The sequence below is a fragment of the Pelodiscus sinensis genome, chromosome 32 (assembly GCF_049634645.1).
Source record: "Pelodiscus sinensis isolate JC-2024 chromosome 32, ASM4963464v1, whole genome shotgun sequence".
Taxonomy (NCBI): domain Eukaryota; kingdom Metazoa; phylum Chordata; order Testudines; family Trionychidae; genus Pelodiscus; species Pelodiscus sinensis.
In genome coordinates, this window is record NC_134742.1 from 6,232,268 (window position 1) to 6,250,720 (window position 18,453).

General features: G+C 58.5%; 2 protein-coding genes across 6 annotated transcripts in view; one reads left to right on the plus strand and one right to left on the minus strand.

Moving 5' to 3' along the window:
* Window positions 1-14,998, plus strand: part of LOC142823061 (uncharacterized) — a 36,339-nt gene extending 21,341 nt beyond the window's left edge. The window contains exons 9-14 of the mRNA XM_075913340.1: window positions 44-412; window positions 2,866-2,961; window positions 4,085-4,315; window positions 5,089-5,111; window positions 5,211-5,323; window positions 6,343-14,998. Coding sequence (XP_075769455.1) covers window positions 44-412; window positions 2,866-2,961; window positions 4,085-4,315; window positions 5,089-5,111; window positions 5,211-5,323; window positions 6,343-6,893 — 1,383 coding nt within the window. The 3' untranslated portion in view covers window positions 6,894-14,998. The remainder of the gene's footprint in view (window positions 1-43; window positions 413-2,865; window positions 2,962-4,084; window positions 4,316-5,088; window positions 5,112-5,210; window positions 5,324-6,342) is intronic.
* LOC142823105 (C-type lectin domain family 2 member D-like) overlaps window positions 1-18,453 on the minus strand; it is a 250,235-nt gene that overhangs the window by 54,159 nt on the left and 177,623 nt on the right. The window lies entirely within an intron of this gene.

Here is an 18,453-nt window from a genome sequence, read left to right on the forward strand (position 1 = left end):
CCAAGGTGTGTATTTTACTACTCTCCTTTCTTCCTTTGGTCAGGATCCTGAAATCTACCATCTCATGATCACTGCTTCCCAGGTTGTCACCCACCTCTACTTCCCCTACTCGTTCCTCCCTGTTTGTGAGCAGAAGGTCAAGCTGTGCACAGCCCCTGGTCGGATCCTTCAATGCTTATACCAAGAAGTTATCCCCAACATTCTCCAAAAACGTCCTGGATTGTCTGTGTACTGCTGTATTGGTCTTCTAACAGATGTCAGGGTGAGTAACGTACCCAATGAGAACCAGGCCCTGCAATCTGGAAGCTTCTCTCAGTTGTCCAAAGAAAGTCTCATCTACCTCATCCACCTGATTCGGTGGCCTGTTGCAGACACCAACCACAACATCACCCCTTTTGTTTCCACCTCTAAACTTAACCCATAGACTTTCAACAGGTTCTTCTCCCTCTTTATACTGGAGTTCAGAGCAATCATAGTGCTCTCTTACATATAGTGCAACTCCTCCTCCTTTTCTCCCCTGCCTGTTGTTCCTGAACAGTCTATATCCTTCCATGACAGCGCTCCAGTCATGCGAGTCGTCCCACCAAGTCTGTTATCCCAATTAAATCATATTTCTTGGACTGGGCCAGGGCCTCCAGTTCTTCCTGTTTCTTGCCCAGGCTTCTCGCGTTAGTGTACAAACACCTCAGGTATCCAGTTGATCGCCCTATCTTCTCCATTCGAATCAGGGGTCCTCCTTTGTTGCTTGTTCCTCTTTGCATTTCTTCCTGGTATCCAACTTTCCCACTCCCCTCAGAGTTTTGGTCACCATCCCCCGACGAACCTAGTTTAAAGCCCTCCTCACTAGGTTTGCAAGCCTGCCCGCGAAGATGCTCCTTCCTCTCTTGGTTAGGTGGATCCCATCTCTTCCTAACAATCCTTGTTCCTGGAACAGAGTCCCATGGTCGAAGAAACCAAAGCCCTCTCTGCGACACCACCTGCGCAACCACGCATTTACCTCCTCAATTCGATGATCCCGGCCCGGTCCTTTCCCTTCGACAGAGAGGATGGACAAGAACACCACTTGCGCTCCGAGTTCTTGGATCCTTCTTCCCAGCGCTACATAATCCGCAGTAACCCGCTCAAGGTCATTCTTGGCCGTATCGTTAGTTCCCACGTGGAGAAGCAGGAAGGGGAAGCGATCGGAAGGTTTGATCAGTTCTCTCAGCCACATCCTGAATTCGAGCTCCCTGTAAGCAGCACACCTCTCGAGATTCCGGGTCTGGATGGCAGTTGACCCTCTGATAAGCAGAAATGTAGGGGATAGTGAACTAGTGATGTGACTAGTTGCCTCCCCACTCACACCCCCCCTTGCTGCCTATGTCGGAGAGAGGCCCAAGGGGAGGAGCAGGAGCTGGTGTCGGGGGCAAAGGAGGAAGAGGCGCAGCAGGAAGCAGTGCAAGCAGGAAATGAAATAAAAGACGTAACTTGAGCTACGCTAATTGCTTAAATCGAAATAGCTGATTTTGAATTTGGGAGCATCGACACAGCAGTTATTTGGAGACAGAGCCTTCTGCCCCCCACTCCTCACTCTAGGAGGGTTACGGGAGTTGGAGTAAGAAGCCCTCCAGCTCGACATCATGTCGCAGTAACGGCTTGTGTGTCGACGCGGAGTGTGGGATTTCGGAATAACAGCTTTGGGAAGAATGTTTTGCCGGCTCCTGTCTCCCACCAGCCCCTGCCAGCTCCCTGGCTTGAGGGGCTTCCTGAGGTGCTGCCCAGAGTGGGGCTGACGGGGCAGGAGCGCCTTGCTGTGCGGGGTGAATGACACACAGGTGGCCAAAGGGGAAGGGAACCCAGGGTGGCTCCTGCCCAGCCGCAGTTACCAGCATCTGTTCCCCCAGAGCGAGTGTCCTCTGGGTCTTGCCGATCTCCAGCCCCATCGCGGCTCCGCTCTGTGCTGCCAAGGGGGCTACCCTGGCACCAGGCCCTGAGCTGCTGTGGAGGGAGCCCCCAGGAGAGCCTGGGCAGGCAGAGGAGAGCCGAGTGTTGGTCTGGCTCCTGCCTGGCTCTGGGCAGAGCCGTCCCATCCATGGGGCAGTTCGGGGCAGCCAGTCTGGGCCTTGAGCTTTGGGAGGGAGGGGATGAGACCCAGGGAGGCCTGCAGGATCACCGGGGGGCCTGGCACCAGCAAGGGGGCACCAGACTGGGTCACTCCGCTCCCTGCTGCCATGGTGAGTGCAGGTGCCCAACCCTACTGCCAGCACCAGCCCCCAGTAATGACTCACAGGGCTGGTGGGAAGGGGTGAATGGGGGGTGCCAGCGAGCAAGTGAAGGGCGGGAAGGGGCAGGGTGGAGTGGGGCAGAGCTTAGGGGAAGGGGCAAATGGGGATTGGAGGGGGCAGGAGGGGACATGTGAGGGGCAGGGCAGAGTGGGGCAGGGCTTAGGGGAAGGGTGCAGTGGGGACAGAGCAGGGTGGGAAGAGGCAGGGCTGGGCCTGCAGGGAGGGGAGCTGTGTCAGGCCCCACCGCCCCAAGAGTTGGGTCTGGGTCTGGGGCGCGGTGCAGTGATGTTCCTGCCCTGGCTCCTCGCTCTCACTGGCTGGAGGGTCCATTCAGGGGCTCCCCAGCTGTGTCCCCTCTGGCCCGCGCGTGGGGACGTGGCATCTGAGCTAACACAGGGGTGGAGATGCCCTGAGGGGCTGCAGGAGGCAGGTCCCCTGTGCAGAGCCAGGGTCTCTGCTCCCACGGTGCCTGTGGGGCGGCTGGGCTGGGCGGCTGCTTCCTTGAAGGTGGGTCCCTGGATGTGTGCAGGAGGCCGCTGGGCATGACGCTCGCCCCGCCGGGCAGGCAGGTGATGTGTGTTTGTCACCCACTGCCCTGCAGGAGAAACTCCAGGAGGCCCTGGTCCCGCTGAGGGAGGCGCTGGCGAAGGGCCTGGAGCTGACGGCTGAAGAGAAGGCGAAGAGCACAAAGTGGCAGGTGGGTGTCTGGGTTTCTCTCCCTCAGCTCTTCCCGTGGCAGCCAGCCGGATTCAGAGGCCTCCATGACGTTGCCCCACAGCCCCTCTGCAGCCTGGTGCCAAGGGGCTGTTCCCTCCCCTTACCCCCCCCAAAGTCCCTGCAGCCTGTCTGCCCCGGCCCCTCACACACTGGAGCTGGGGACTGGGCGGAGGATTTACCCCCCGGCTGAGGTTCAGCATCACTCAGCCGGCTGGGCCGGTGCCTGAGTCTTGTGACCATTGAACCAGCCGGGGGCGGGGGAGCTCTGTGGAAATCTGCCCCAGAGCGCGTCTGCAGGGCACCCACAGCTGGCACCTGAGTCATTGCCCAGGGGGCTTCCCAGCTCCCAGCCCCCGAGCTAGCTCCACCAAGGCCGGCTGGTGCCTTCATGCCCCACTGCAGCGGGGACACCCCCTGGGCAAGCAGAGCCAAGGGCAGGTCATGGGAAAGCCAGGCAGGGCCCGGCCACTTCCCAGCCTCTGCTGCCATCGTGTGGCCACCTCATCCCTAGCCGGGGACAAAACGTCTCTTCTGCTTCCCCTGCCTTTAACCGCGAGATCCCCGCAGAGTGTGTAGGGTGCGAGGAGGGCACTGGCCAGTCGCTGGGCACACGGGCACGGGGCACTTGGCCAGGCTGGATGAGGCCATATCCAGCCCTGGCAGTGCCCTGGGTGCCCAACACCCATGAGCGCTCAGGATGACCCCAAAGGGTTGTTGGGCGCAGCCCTGGGTCCTGAGCACGGCAGCCCTGGGAGCAGGCTGTCAAAGAACAAGTATCACCTGCATCTTGCTCCCCCGGGTGTGTGCGCCCGGCCCTGGCACCCAAATCTCCCCAGATACCCCGTGCAGTCCCCTGCGCATCGCCCCTCTGCCCTCAGTTCCTCCACTATGGAGCTGTCCCTGTGAACTCAGAGCCAAAACAACCCTCCAGGGTACAGACCAGGAGTCCGGACTCCTTGTTTATGGGGAAGTGACAGACCCGGCTCCCCAGCGGGAACTTTCTGGTGTGGTTCCCAGGGAAGTAACTGTCCTCGCCCCCCCCCACAGATCGGATCTTCCCTGCTTCTCGGGCTCCCGTTTACTCTCTGCTCTTCCTTCTCCAGAGGAAAGTGCAGGCGAAGCGGGAGACGATTGCTGCTGAATTTAACAAGCTGCACACGCTGCTGAGGGAGGAGGAGCAGCTGCTTCTGCAGAGGCTGGCGGAGGAGGAGCAGGAGACGCTGCAGAGACTCCAGGAAAATGTGGCCAAACTCTCCCAGCAAAGCACCTCCCTGCAGCAGCTAATCACAGAGATGGAGGGGAAGTGTCTGGAACCGGCTGTCGAGCTGCTGAAGGTGAGATGGCATCAAAGCTCTGCCCCCAGCCAGAATTCCAGCTCGGATCCATGGTCCCGGGTCCTGGGAAGGAGAGTAAACGCAGTGAGAAGGAGAAGTCCCGCGGCACCTCACATTTCTCATGGGAGGGGAGACCCAGGGAGGGCCTGGGAGTGACATGGATGAGGCAGAAATGACACTGAGCTAAACCCATCGCTGCTGTGACTCCAGGGCACGGGGGTTACAAACACAGGTCAGGTCTACACTGCAATGTTAAACCGGAAAAAGAGTCGCAATTTGCATCTCTTTTTCCAATTTATTTTCCAAAGAGGCTCTTTCAAAACGGCACGTCTACACGGCACCGAATTTCAAAGGAAAGTGTTCTTGCCACACTCCCCTTCTTCTCTGTAGAATGAGGTTTGCAGGGATGGCAGAAGAGCACATCCGCTTTTTCAAACTTTTTCCAAAAAAGCAGAGGCGTTGCTTACACGTGGCGTTGCTATTTTGGGATACTGGCAGTCTCCCGAAATAGCAGTGCAGATTAGATGTGACCACAGATTCTGGGACGTGCAATGGTGGGGCAGGGCCCTAGTGGGGAGAAAAGACGCAGCTAAATTCTATTGCACCTGCATGAAATGAACGGCAAAAGGGTGTGTGAGGTTTTACCCCAGAGGGATGGTGAACCCAGATGGGCAGGTTTGTTTTCTAGATGAAAAGTGGTTGGGCAGCGTGAAAAGTGGCTGGTTTTTGCACGTGGTGTTCATTGAGCTCCTTGCTTTTCTTTCTCCTTCCAGGGTGCGAGGGACACGCTGAGCAGGTAGGAGTCTGGTGCACGTTGCTCTTGCGTTCTTGGAGGCAGCTCTGGGATGAGGGGCGCCCGCAGCATCCAAGTGATGGGGGGATATTTGTATCCTAGGAGCAAAAATTTGAAACTCCAGGAGCCTGAAGCCGTTCCCACCGACCTGCAGCACGTGTATCGAATCCCAGCGCGCTGCCTGGAAATGCGAGAAATGCTCAAGAACTTCGCTGGTGAGTGGAGCCCCTGGGCCATCAAGTCGTTTGGTGACAGAAGCTCTGGGCAGGTCCTAGATGGACCTGGCTGGGAGCTGGAGGCTGATGGGCTCAGTGCAGGGGAGTTTGCTGCTATTCACACCCGCCTGCTGGCACCCAGAGCTGGCCCAGCTACAGGCTGAGCAGGGGCTGTGAGGCCTGGCCTGGGCCCATGTGCTGGGGGCTGCACTGACGGGTCATGGAGGATCTGTCTGTGTCTCTCCCCCCTTTCTGCCCCCCTGGGACCCGAACCCCTGCGCCCCGCTTTGCCTCCCTGGCACATGGCTCTGTTCCCCACCTCTGCTCCCCCGTCCTCCCTTCCTTCCCCCTGCCCTTGTACCTGCCCCTCCCCAACGCCCTCTACACCCTGGAGTCCACCCACCACTGCACCCCCTTTTACTGCCTGGCAGCTGCCCCTCCCCTTTCCTTCTGCTGCCCTGGTGCCTGCCACTGCCCTCACTGCCCTGTTCCTTAATGCCCCTCCCCTGGTCTCCCACCTCCTGCCCTTCTCACGCCCTGTGCCCTCGTGGGACCTGCCCTCTCCCCATCCTCTCTGACCCCTGCACCTGCCTGCCCTTACCCCCCATACCCACCCCTCCTCTAGCCCTGTACCTGCTCCCCCCATCCCTCTCCTCACACCTCCCTCTGCCCCCCTGCCCTGCCGCTCTTCTCTGATACCCACCCCTCCCCTTGCTCCCCAGACCCCTTCATCCCCCTGTTCTGTGCCCGCTCCTCTTGCCCCCCCTTGCCCTTGGACCTGCCTTTCCCCATCTCTCCCACCTCTCTCCCAGCATCAACAGCCACCTCCCCTCCCCCACTGATACCTCCCTGCCCCTCCTGCCCTTGCCCCCGTTGTCTCCTCACAGGCAGAGGGACCCTGACTCCCCTCAGACAACATCCCACCATCACCACCACGGGGAGGCAGGTTAATTTGCTGCTCATCCCAGGGACCAGCCCCTGCCCCGGCCCCGGCACTGACTCTGTGACTCTCTCCCCAGTGGACATGACTCTGGATCCAGACACGGCTCATCCCAAGCTCGTTGTGTCCATGGATCGGAAAAGTGTGAGCTGTGGAGCCACGCGCCAGGCTCTGCCCGACACCCCTGCGAGATTTGAGAAATATACCATAGTCCTGGGTGCTGAGGGGTTGGCGGGCGGGCGGCGTTACTGGGAGGTGGAGGTGGGAGACACGACTCTCTGGCACCTGGGGGTTTGCAGGGACTCTGTGAGCAGGAAGGGGCAGTTCTCATACAAACCCAAGAATGGATTCTGGGTCATGACACTGAGTGATGGGAAGTACGAGGCCTTCACCTCCCCCATGACCCCCGTCCCCGTGAGCGCCAGGCCACGGCGGGTGGGGATTTTCCTGGATTACGAGGCGGGCGAGGTCTCGTTTTACAATGTGACTGACAGGTCCCATCTCTTCACTTTCACCGACACCTTCTCCGGGACGCTCCGCCCTTATTTCCTTATCAATGCCAACGGAGCCTCCCTGACCATCTGCCCAGTGCCGGTGCCAGCCGGAGAGCATCCTTGTACAGTGAACTGAGACTCTCAACCTCAGCTGCCCTTGGGCTCGTTATCGCAGGGGCTGCAGCTTGTGGGGTCAGAGGGAGACGCTCTCCTGTCAGCTCCCCCTTCACTTCCTGCCAGGGGTAGCGCATGGGAGGAGGGGGAGTGACTGGTGCTTGATTGGGGGAGGGTCTTCGCTGCACCCGCTAAATCCACCCCAATGAGGCCAGCTCAGAGCCTGGGTCTGGGATGCCGTGCAGATGTAGCCAGAGATCCCTGCGGCACAGACTGCCCCCTCCCAGCACTGACCCCATGGGGATGGGATCAAAAGCATCATGTGCCTGACCTCTGCCCCTCCTCCCCTCTAGGCTTCCACATCTGGGAGATGAGGGAGAGGAGAGGGGGAAAGAAGGGATTAGGGGGACCCAGCAGCAGGGGCAGAGGGGGTGCAGGGCAAGTGGGGTGCCGGCTTCAGGAGTGCAGGCTGCAATATTGGGGCAGCTGCTGTGGGCAAGGATGGGGAGGAGGGTGCAGCAGGAGGAAGGGAGGTGCCCAGATCAGGGGAGGGGGAGTGTCCCGGAGCAGACACTGGTAGCACTGGGAATTGGCTCATATCTGCTCACTGAACACCGCCTCCTGGCCAGTGTCCCCTGTGTCAGTCCCAGACCCGGCTCGCTCTCAGGCCACAGCCTCCTCTTCAGGACACGACCACTCCAGTGTCTCTGGGCCCCTCTCAGGCCTGGCCTCGGGCCCTGCAGCCTGGGAGTGAGGTCAGGCCAGAGCTCCCCTGCCCTGTGTCAGGAAGCCTCCAGCCTCCCTGGCAGCCAGGTCCCGTCTGCTCCTGGGCTGGAGCCAGAGCGAGCCCTCCCCTCTCCCTCCAGGAGCCCTTAGTTAAACAGCCCCCAGCTGGGCCCCAATTAGCAATAATGGCCTCAGCTGGGGCTTTGCTCTCAGCCCTGGCTTAGGGCAGGGTTTGCCCATAAAGGGCCAGTGCAGGGCAGATGCCCCATCACAGGGAGGTAATGAGGGGAGGGGAGAGCGGCCCCAAGGAGGAAGAGCCCCTGGCAGAAATGGCAGAGCAGGGCAGATGAGGCCTGTGAGTGATGGCAAAGTCCCAGCCTTTCCTTGCCCGGGGCAGTCTCTGTCCATATAGGCAAACTAGGCGGTTGCGTAGGGCACCAAGTTAAATGGGGCGCCAAATGGTGGCGCAATGTCATTGAGGGGTTTGGAGGTGGGGGTGCCGATTGCATGGGTTGCCTAAGATGCCAGTTGCTGGCAGCTAGTCTAGGGCTGCCCCTGCACAGAGGGGACTTGCACAGCTGCAGAGGTCAGGCAGGGGAGTGCTGGGGCCCTGCTGTAAGGGCCGCTTTGCCCTGCAGACTCAGCCGAGGGGGGGAGCTGGTCCCAGCATGATGGAGGGATGGGTGGGGAGAGCTGCTGTCACGGATCATGGGTCATGTGAGTGGTTGGCATGAGTGAATTCACAGTAAGCGAGCTGACGAGAGGCCATTCTAGGGGCTGAGTCAGTGCCCCAGAGGATTGTGGGCTTGTTTACAACTCTGAGAGAAAGGACTGTGTGAAAGTAAAGACCGTGTGTGCTGAGGAGACAAAGCAGTGCAGCAGGAGGAAATGATCCAGATACGAAGGAGTAACAAGGGAGGAACCTGACCCAGGACACTCCGTTGCTTATCGCTCCTGGATAGGTGAGCAGAATTGGGTGTTGGAAGCAGGGTGCTCCAAGATCGGTCGCAAATGCACCCACCAGTGGTGAGATCGTCGGACATCACCCCCCTGGAACCGCCCCTTGCCGAGGGGATAGACACCACACCAATTTCCCACGCAAGTCGGAGTCCATCAATTCAGCATATTGGGGGGACGTGCATGTCGGACTTCCGCCGCAACCGAATTAACCAACATTACCTGGGGTCTGGCCAGCCCCGGAGGGTGAGTGGGATGTGTGAGTGTGTCTGAGTGTGTGTGTTACAATTGGGTTAAGAATTAGGCTGCTAAATTGGGTTAAGAATTAGACTGTTAATTACTCAGTTGAAACATTGCTTTTAGCCTGCTTTTAATGCTTTTTAATTGCATCTTACTAAAATATAAATATTGCTTCTGAATGGCTCCTGAGTTGCTCAAGAAAGGCATATTAAAAGTGTATTTGGGCTACTGTGGATTCCTTGTTCTGTAATGTCCATCAAATGTCCTGCACAACCGTGCCCTCTTGCCACATGGCCGCAGGTCAGCCGACTGATGTCTGTCACCAGGACTCTGAGGTGGAGCTGCAGGACCATGGAGCAATCGGAAATGGCTGATACCCAGCCACCAGGGACCCCGCTTGCCCTTACCCTGGTCCCAGGGCAGCAAACCCTCCACCAGCCTTGCTCCGAGCATGGCTCCGCACCTGCAGGGCAAGCGCCGATGCTGGCAGTGTGTTGGCTGCACCAGCAGGGCAGGCCCCAGGATAACGTAAACTGCGTGGCTGCCCAGGGTCCCCCCCACAGCTGTGTGCCCCTCCCACTGCCCTCAGAGGCGTGCTGGGATGGGCTGCTCCAGCCACACCTGCTCCCCTAGAGAGGCTTGTACCACTTGGTGGGGAGGGGCCCAAGGGGCCTGGCTTCCATGTGCGGCGGACAGCTGGGCTCCCCCTTGGTGCAGGCTCCATCTCCCCACTGCCCCCAGGTGTCTGTGCTGGGCCTGGGGCAGCACTGACAGTCACAGGACGCAGCGATCCCGCCCGGGCCCCAGGCCCACCAGCCATTGAGAAGGGCCGGCTGGACTGCGCAGGGCGGCTTTTATCCAGCCCGGATTGACTCTGGGCACTCAGAGGCCCAGCGTTTGTAACGCCGACAGCACTGCTCAGCCAGAGTGCGGGGATTGTTGTCGCTCTTTGAAAACACCCCGGATCCCAGAAACAACAGGGACCTACAGCCCTTAGCTCTCATACTGAGCCCTGCCCGTAACGCGCCTGTCGGGGGAGAGGCCTGTCACAGGGGTATGAAACAGAAACTTCGTATGAAAGAAGAGACAAAAACCGCAATGAGTGTAATCGTGGACCCACTGAAGTTAATGCTAAAACTCCAGTTAACATTAGTGCAGAATCAGTCACCTTTTCCCTACACACAGACGCGCACACACACACACTCTCTCTTGCGCACGCTCTCACTCTCTCTCCAGAGAGAACATCCACCTTCAAATACACAGAAAAACAGCAGAGATTAAGTCTCCCTGATGTAGTCATTCCTTTAGGGTAGATGAGTCTCAGGGTGCATCTACACAGCAGTGCTATTTTGGAATAGCAGCCGTTGTTCCGAAATAACGTTGAGAGCGTCTACACAGCAATTCTGTTATTTTGAAATTAATTTGAAATAACAGGCGGCTTATTCTGTAAATCTCGTTCCATGAGGAATAAATCTCCCAAAATAGCTATTTCCAATAGCGGTCGTGTGGACGCTCCGCTGCTGCTATTTTGAAACAGTCCCTCCCCAGAGCCATTCAAAGTCATTACTCCCCAGTGCTTTCTGGGGCTCTAACTTGAGGTAGTGCGTCCACATTAGGGGAGCCTTCCTTGGACTAGTTTTGAGGCTTCCCTGTAGTGTGGATACGCTATTTCGAAACAAGCTATTTAATTTTTTTTTCAAAATAGCGGTGTCAGGGGGTACACCCCTGTCAGGGGTTTCGGCCCCCTCCTACCTGGCCTGGGGTTTGCTTCTCCAGGGAAGGGAAAACGGGTGGTAGGAGGACCCAGGCCCTCCCGCTCCACCGGGTCCCAGCCCAGGGCCCTTTAGGCAGGGCCTATAGCTCCTGCCTGCTCGGCGGGGAATCCGGCCGGTATAGGCCGAGCCAAACTTTATATCCTTTGCCCTGGGCTGCTTCCTACCACGCCCCAGTTCTCCTGGGGCCCATTCGCCTCTGAGGCAGAACCTGCCGGGGTTGTGGGCGCGCTCCTGCCACCCTGGGTCAGTGGCTGCTTTCTCTGGGTCAGGGTCCGGCATGGGCGGCGACTCTGGTCCCAGCTGCTGTAGGAACACTGGCCCGGCCTGGCCTCCTCCCTCACCTTGCGGACTCCCTGACTGCTGGGCTCCTTCTGCCTTTATACCCGGCCGCTGCTGGGAGCATGCCCAGCAGAGTCGGAGGGGCAGGGCTTCCTCCGCCAGCTGGGCCTGGGCTATCCCCTGTTCGTCAGTGCGGAGCCTGTCCGCGCCGTCACACAAGGATATTTAAATCCTGGGATTCATTCGCAACTCCGGTTACCCACATTTGCCTACCTAGCTCAAACTAACAAGCTAGTGTAGACGTACCCTCAGTGTTTGAAATGTGTTACACTTTCAATTACATTTTACAATACAGCTTTGAAAGGAGGTGCGGGTGGAAGCTGATTGGCTGAGGCTGGGGGAACAATCACTATATAAAGGCCGTAGTGGTGGGATCAGGACCTGGGGGAGGAGCAGAAGCTGCAAGAGGCCCATGCAGAAGAAGGCACGTGGGGAGCAGCTGCAGCCTCCCCCCCTTCCCCCCCCCCCGCAGAATTCCAAGGTTGCCCCGTCAACGGCTGCTTCAGCTCCCCAGCCAGCCCAGGGCGGCGAGAAGCAGCTACCCCAGCGGCCCAGCAGCTTCTGTCTCTGCCCCCAGGGGGCAGCATCTGCCTCAGTCGCTCCCCCTGGGGGCTGGGGCTGCACTGTCTAGTCAGCTGCTTCTACCAGGGAGTGAGTACCACAGCCCTCCCCATTGCAACCCCCTGAGAGGAGCTGCCATTGGAGCAGCTTCACCTTCTCTGCTGTGGGCAGCCCCATTAACTCCCTACAACCTCCCAGCTCCCTGCCCTGAGCCCCCCATTTCCTGCTCTGATGGCTGCATCCCCCCCCCATCGCTTAGCCCCAAAGATCTCCCAGAGCTCTCCCTTGAAACCTCCATCCCTCACCCCCTGCCCTGATCTCCCAGCACCTGCCCTGACTCCTCACTCCACTCCCTGCCCTGTATCTTGCACCCCTCCCAACCTGCCCTGAGCTCCGAACACACCCAGCTCTCTGCACTGAGCCCCCACACCTCCAACCCCTGCCTGACTCCTGCGTCCCCCCACTGAAAGAATGAAGGACTCTGGGAACTCCGGGTACAGCTGCAGTGTTGCTATAGATGGGGCTGGGCCTACCATGTAGCAACTAAATAAATAATTATATCTGTTTGCAAAGAATTCCTGCTTGTCGGGCTCGTCTTGTTCGGAGTCTCCCCGTCTGCCGCAAGGGAATGGAGGGTTGGAGTCTGGCGGGAGCTGCACAGTGCCCCACTCACTTTGGTACCGCGTTGCCGCTCATGCACGTCTCCAGCTAGTACCAGAGCCCCCGACGAACCGACAGAGCCGCTGGGTCTTGCGTAGTGGAGATTGGCCAGAAAGGGCTCAGGCACAAGGGGATTCACTGGCCAGGGCAGCGCCACCTTCTGGTTGCCTCAGGAATTGGTTTTCTCAGCTAAGACACTCTCTGCTGATGGTGCCACAGAGTCTTCTGTATGACTGGGCTGTGCTACCATCTGGGCGCCCCCATTCGCAGGGAAGGGCAGGTATCTCACGGTATTGCACGACCCAGGACCCCCACCAGTCTCTGTCCCAACACCATGATGCCTCTTCCCAACTCCTTCCACCATGATTAAGGGGAAAGCAGCAGACGCCAGACCCACAGCTGCCCTTCGATAGCTCAGCTGGCAGAGCGGAGGGCTGTCGTAGGACCTCAGCACATTATCCTTAGGTGGCTGGTTCAGCCGAAGGAAAGTGTCTTAAATTAAAGCTCCTAATTCGAACTACTGTTACTCCTCCTGCAATGAGGAGTAACGATAGTTTGAATTCGGAGCTTTAATTTGAACTACCTAGCCCGTGCCACGTGTAGCTGCAGGCAGGGAGTTCAAACTATCGGGCATTTAAAAACGACAGCGCCCGGGAACATGCAAATAGAGTCCAGGATATTTTAATCCCAGGCTTCATTTGCAAGTTCGAATGACTACATTAGACATCCTAGTTCGACCTAGGGTGGCTATTGTAGACATACCCTTTGAGGCAGGGGTGTGACACCATCGTGGTTCCTCATTGACTCCCCGCCCAGAAGAGCCTCTTGGAATCAGCTGAGGAGCAAGGACTGGGCTGGGGGAAGAGCTGGCGCCAGGCTAGAAGGGTTTCTAGCGAGCGACAGGAAGACTTGGGGGTTTCCACTGCAAGCAAGGGCAGCTCGTCCCTTCAGAGCCTGGGGCCAGGAACATCAGCTCAGGCAGAGACCTGCTGACTTGTTCCACGTTCTGGTGCAGGTTCAAAAGGGACGGAGACTCCCCAATGTCCTTGGGAACAAGGTGAGACCGTTTGGGGCTCCCCCAGGACAGTAACTGTTTCACCCTCTGTCTTCCTTGTACAGGGGGTGCCCCATGGCTGTGCAGCTTTCAGCCAGAGCTCTGACCTCACCAGCCACCCAGCATCCATGAGCCTCACCCTGAGAGAGCTGAGAGAGCTGCTGAGCCTTGTTCAGAGGAGATGGCTAGACAGAGCTCAGGCCCTGCAATGGGGTTCGCTCCCCAGGGCAGCGCCATCTGCAGGTTGCTTCAGGCTTGCTCAGCTGATGCACCCTCTACTGATGGTCTGTAGCCTGTCAGGAGACGGGCCCCAGCCCACCAAATGCAGCAGAGTTTTCTTCATGACTTGGCCGTGCCACGATCTGGGCAGCCCCCTTTCGAGGGGAGGGGCAGGTGTCTCTAGCCCCAGAACCCAGCACTCTGTGTCCCAACACAGGGCTCTCAGGTACTGCTGCCTCTTCCTAACTCCCGCCTCCGTTCTTAAGGGCAAAGCAGCGGAGACAGAGCCAACACTTGACCTTCGATAGCTCAGCTGGCAGAGCGGAGGACTGTAGCGGGGGCTCAGCAAGTTATCCTTAGGTAGCTGGTTTAATTCCGGCAGGGCAGGGGTAGGCAGGCAGGGCATGCTGGGCCCTAGGGGGAGTAGCAGGGCAGGCAAGGCGCGTCCAAGGAGCTGCTGAAGTTCTCCGCAGACCAGGGGCACAGCTGTGATGCTGTAAAGAGCCCAGCTCTAGAGGGTCAGGGGACACAGAGCCCAGCCAAGCCCTGGGACTGAAGCAGGGACCTTTAGATCTTCAGTCTAACATGGGCCCGACTGAGCTACCTCAGGCCTCCCAATACGGCTACGGGGAAAGGCCTTCTCATGGCAGAGGGAAGCCGAGTGTCACACTGAGTCCCCCAGCTGGGTTTCTAGTAGGAATCTATTCTCACTATTTCCCACTAAATACAAGACCCTGAAGATACTGAATTTACTATTTCCCTTAAACGCAGTGAAAGAGTGAAAATCGCTAGACAATAGCTACGAACTACACCGTCTGCGTGGGCGATCGAAACCCTCACACGGTCACCTCTGCTCGGTCTCACCAATAGCGACGCAGAGACACCTCTAGCTAACCCGTGTCCTTGGGTCTGGCTAGCTGAGGAGAGAGGCCCCCTGTCAGGTTACTGGATTTTGAGGGGAGCAGCCAGATCACTGATGCACCCATAGGTGGGGGTGTTGTCCCCAAAAATGGTATAAAAGGGGGCCATGTGGGGTGTTGAATAGAAGCTCACTGTCTGCTAATCCTGTGTACGCTAGTCATGTGATTGTATAATGTCTGTGTGTGTACTTAGGAGTCTGTAATCTGTGTAGATACTGAATATTTCTCTGCATGTGGTTGAGCAGTGGGCAGAGCCCGGCCTATGGACATGCTAATCAGCGAGGCCCTGTGGGACAATGGCACTCAATGGGCCAAGGACACACCTAAAGCAGGAGTGGTGACTCATACCTAAGGGCTACCAGCAGGGAACACAGGAAGAAGCCGTGGGCCAGGTGACCTGCTGTAGCCAAGAAGAGGCCAGGAAGGAGGGATAAATAGGCCATGTGGCGGACTCCATATTGGTCTTCAGCTCAGCACTTCATCCCAGAGGCAGCAAGACCTGTGGACCCATCCTGATCCTAGGATGCGCAAGAAGGACTTTTAAACCAGCAGCTGTAACATCTCTGCTAGAGCCTGCATCGAGAACTGGGAGATTCGATGCATGTAATGTACTATCCTTTAACAACCTGACTCTCATGCTTTTCTTTATTGTAATAATAAACCTTTAGATGTTAGATGCTAAAGGATTGGCCCAGCATGATTTGTGGGTAAGCTCCAAAGGGTAAATTGACCAGAGATCTGTGGCTGGTTTCTTGGAACCGGACAGAACTTGTTCGGGGTAGGTGGGATTGGGTGCTAGGACCCCCCACCTGTGTATGAGGCCCAGGGCCATCTGGGGCCTGGATATTGCTGGGATGTTGGAGGGGTTTTGCTTGTGAGGCTTCAGGCAGGCAGCTGAAGTGCTCTGTGTGACTGCTTTGTGGCCTGTTTGGAGAGGTCACCAGTCTGGGGGCTGTAAGGAGCCCTGAATTTGAGCAATTCGCCCTGAGCGGATGCCCTCAGCTGTGCCCAGACACGGCCTGGTCTGTCACACCCCCATGTTTCTACATTCCTATGTTTAAGACCACGTGAGACAGAACATGGTTGTTGCCAAAACCTTAATTTAAATCAAAATCACAAATTTCTATTGAATGCGCCAAGAACGACCCAGGGACGACAGCAGAGATCGATTTATTGATTTATTTGGACAGGCGAGCAGATGACTCATTTACAGGGACAGTTTTTACATTCAGTCTGAGTACAAAATGGCTTTGTTAACGAACACACTCGAGGGAGAAGCTCTGTGAGCCACACGCTGTGTATGCACTAGGGACGGGAACATGCATGTACTTAAGTTACACGGTTACATGCAGGGGGCAGGCAGCTCATGGTTTCCCCTCCCCTCTGCTGCCTCTGGACTGGAGGCAGCAGCGCAGGGTGGGGGCAGGCAGCTCCACTACAGCTGGTACATGTGGGGCCTTGCTTTAAAAACCAGCACCCCGGGTCTACTAGCTTCTACCTGCCCCCTGCTCTGAGCTGCTGCCTGTGAAAGAGGCAGCCTTGCATGGGGGAAAATGGTCCGGCAGGAGCTGGTGCGTACGGGGAGCTGGCTTGAAAGCTGGCTCTCTGCACGCACCGGCTCCCACCTGCCCTCCAAGTGCCTCTAATGCAGAGGCAGTGCTGGGGGGGGGGGGCTGCCTGTTACCGTGCACGTTAACCGATGAGCCGAGGCTCAGGAGGTAACCGCCTCTACATTGGCACTTTCACGTCCCTAGTGCACGCACACTCTGCCCATTGTAACAGACTGGACTGGAAACGTCTCCTGTCAAGCCCCATGTGCTGCCTGTGAATCCCCGCGCAGGGCTCAGGGCTGCAGAGCAGAGATTTCCCTTCCCAGCCCCAAGGCTGCCGACATGGGGCAGAGGCTCTCGGGAGGTGAGAAGTGAACCGGGATGTGCGGGGGCTGCTCACTGGTTCTGGGTAACCAGTGGAGCCTGGAGGAGCCCCCGGCCTCCGTGGGCAGGGGTCTGCTCAGCCCCGCGGGGCCCGACACAGGCAGGTGCTGCTCCGGCGGGGCTGGAGTAACCCTGCCTGTGTGGGAGGGGGAAGATGCTCCAGCCCGGCCTCAGTGGGTGGCGGAGCCGGTCCAGCCCGGCCGGGCTGCAGCATCCTCTGGCTGCCCCTTTCATCGGTTAACCCAGCGGTTCTCAAACTTACACAGGGGTTGTGAGCAACTTAGAGGGGGGCTGCGCTATCACAACATTTGAGAACAGCTGGATTAACCGGTGAAATGGGATATTCATCCCTAAAAAGCACCTCTCCAAAGTGGAGCTGCCTGGCTGGGGCAATAGCGCCTCTCCCTGCTGCCCCAGTGCAGAGCTGGCACAGCCAGGCAGAGACACCTCTGCTGCCCCCCTCCCGCAGCCTAGATCTGCCCGTACTGGGGGGAATAGGCCCCCACTGGCCACACTCACGGCAGGTGCTGCTGCCATGGAGAGGTGACTCTCACCTGCCCTGAGCTTCTGGAATAAGCCAGGGCTGGGGGGAATCCTCTCTGCTCGTCAGCCTGCATCCCATACGCTCCATCCCCAGCCGCGCCCCTGAGCCTGCCCCCATCCAGAACATGTACCGCAGCCCACTGCCCATGCCCTATGCCCCCTCTGCACCTGGACGTAACAACTGAGAGGGAAGGTGGCCCCGTAGAGCCGCCCCGAGACTGGGTTTCACCAATGGACCGAAGGGCCAGCAACATGAACTCATGAGTGTGCCGTGACTGTGGGTCTGTCCCCAGCGACTAGACAAACTCTCAGCTGTTACCCAGTTAGGCTGGCGAGTTGTCAGTCCGATGGAGGGCAGATGTCCCCGGCAGAGTGTCCATCTGGAAATGGGTCATAGGACCTCTCTGAGGACTCCTCTGCCCGCCCTCCACCAGTCATGGTGGCCCCTGCCCTTAGGACCATCGAGGGAGGGGACTGCACCAAATGGGGGAAGTGCCGTGATGCGGGGTCCAGCCCACAAGAGGGTCCTGTGACCCGTCCCAGGAATCTCCCCACCATCCCCTCCAAACCAGTGAGGGTCACCCCCCTCAGGCCAGCTCAGAAGGGAAACGTGCACCAGTCAGAGCAGGTGCAGCACGATGGGCCAGGCGCTGAGTTCTGGGAACGAGACGGGCTCCTTCCCGCAGTGGTGCGCTGGGACGTCCAGGGCGATGGTGCCGGCCGGCCACTCAGCTCTGGAGATGGGGGCTTCTGGCCTAGGCCTTCGGGCACTAGCTGCTCTGACTGGTGCATGTTTCCCTTCTCAGCTGGCCTTGGGGGGGGTGACCTTCCCTGGTTGGGAGAGGACGGAGGGGAGATTCCTTGGAGGGGTCCCAGGACCCTCTCAAGGGAAGATCCTCACACCACGGCACTTCCCCTATTTGGTGCGGCCCCCCCGCCCTCGTTGGTCCTGAGGACAGGGGCCACCGTGACTGGTGGGGGGCGGGCAGAGGAGTCCTCAGAGGGGTCCTGTTACCCAATTCCACATGCGTCCTGGCCTGCAATTGTCTCCAATGAGTGAAATCCATTCCCGAGGCAGATCCACGGGGAGAAAACCCGCAAGAGGGTCCCAGGACCCCTCCAAGAAGTCCCCACACGGCCTCTGCCAATTGCCTCGGGTTTCACCCCCTCGCTCATCGCAGAAGGGACTCGGGCACCAATCCGAGGCGGCGCAGCCCAAAGGCCTCGGCCAGAGTTCCTGAAAAACACCTTCTTGGAGTGAGACCACCTCTTCCTCGCTGCGTTGCCATGGGATCACCGGGACGATGCTGCCAGCCGGCCAGTTGTTCGGCTCCAGAGATCGAGGGCTTCTGGTCTAGGTCTCCGGGCCTGGCCTGCTCTGATTGGTGCCCGTGTCTATTCTGAGATGGCCCGAAGGGGGAGTGAAACCCGCCCCTGTGGGCAGAGGGCTCTGTGGGGGTTTCTTGCAGGGGTCACAGGAGTCAGAGCACCTGAGCACAGCACGTCTGGTGCTTGGGCAAGTCCCCTCTCTCCAGGGCCACTACCCCGACTAGGAGAGCAGTGGGAACCATGGGCAGTGAGCGAACGGCTCACATGGGACGGCAAACTCCAGCCCCGCCCCTTCTTCCCGAGGCTCCGCCCCCCCATGCCCACC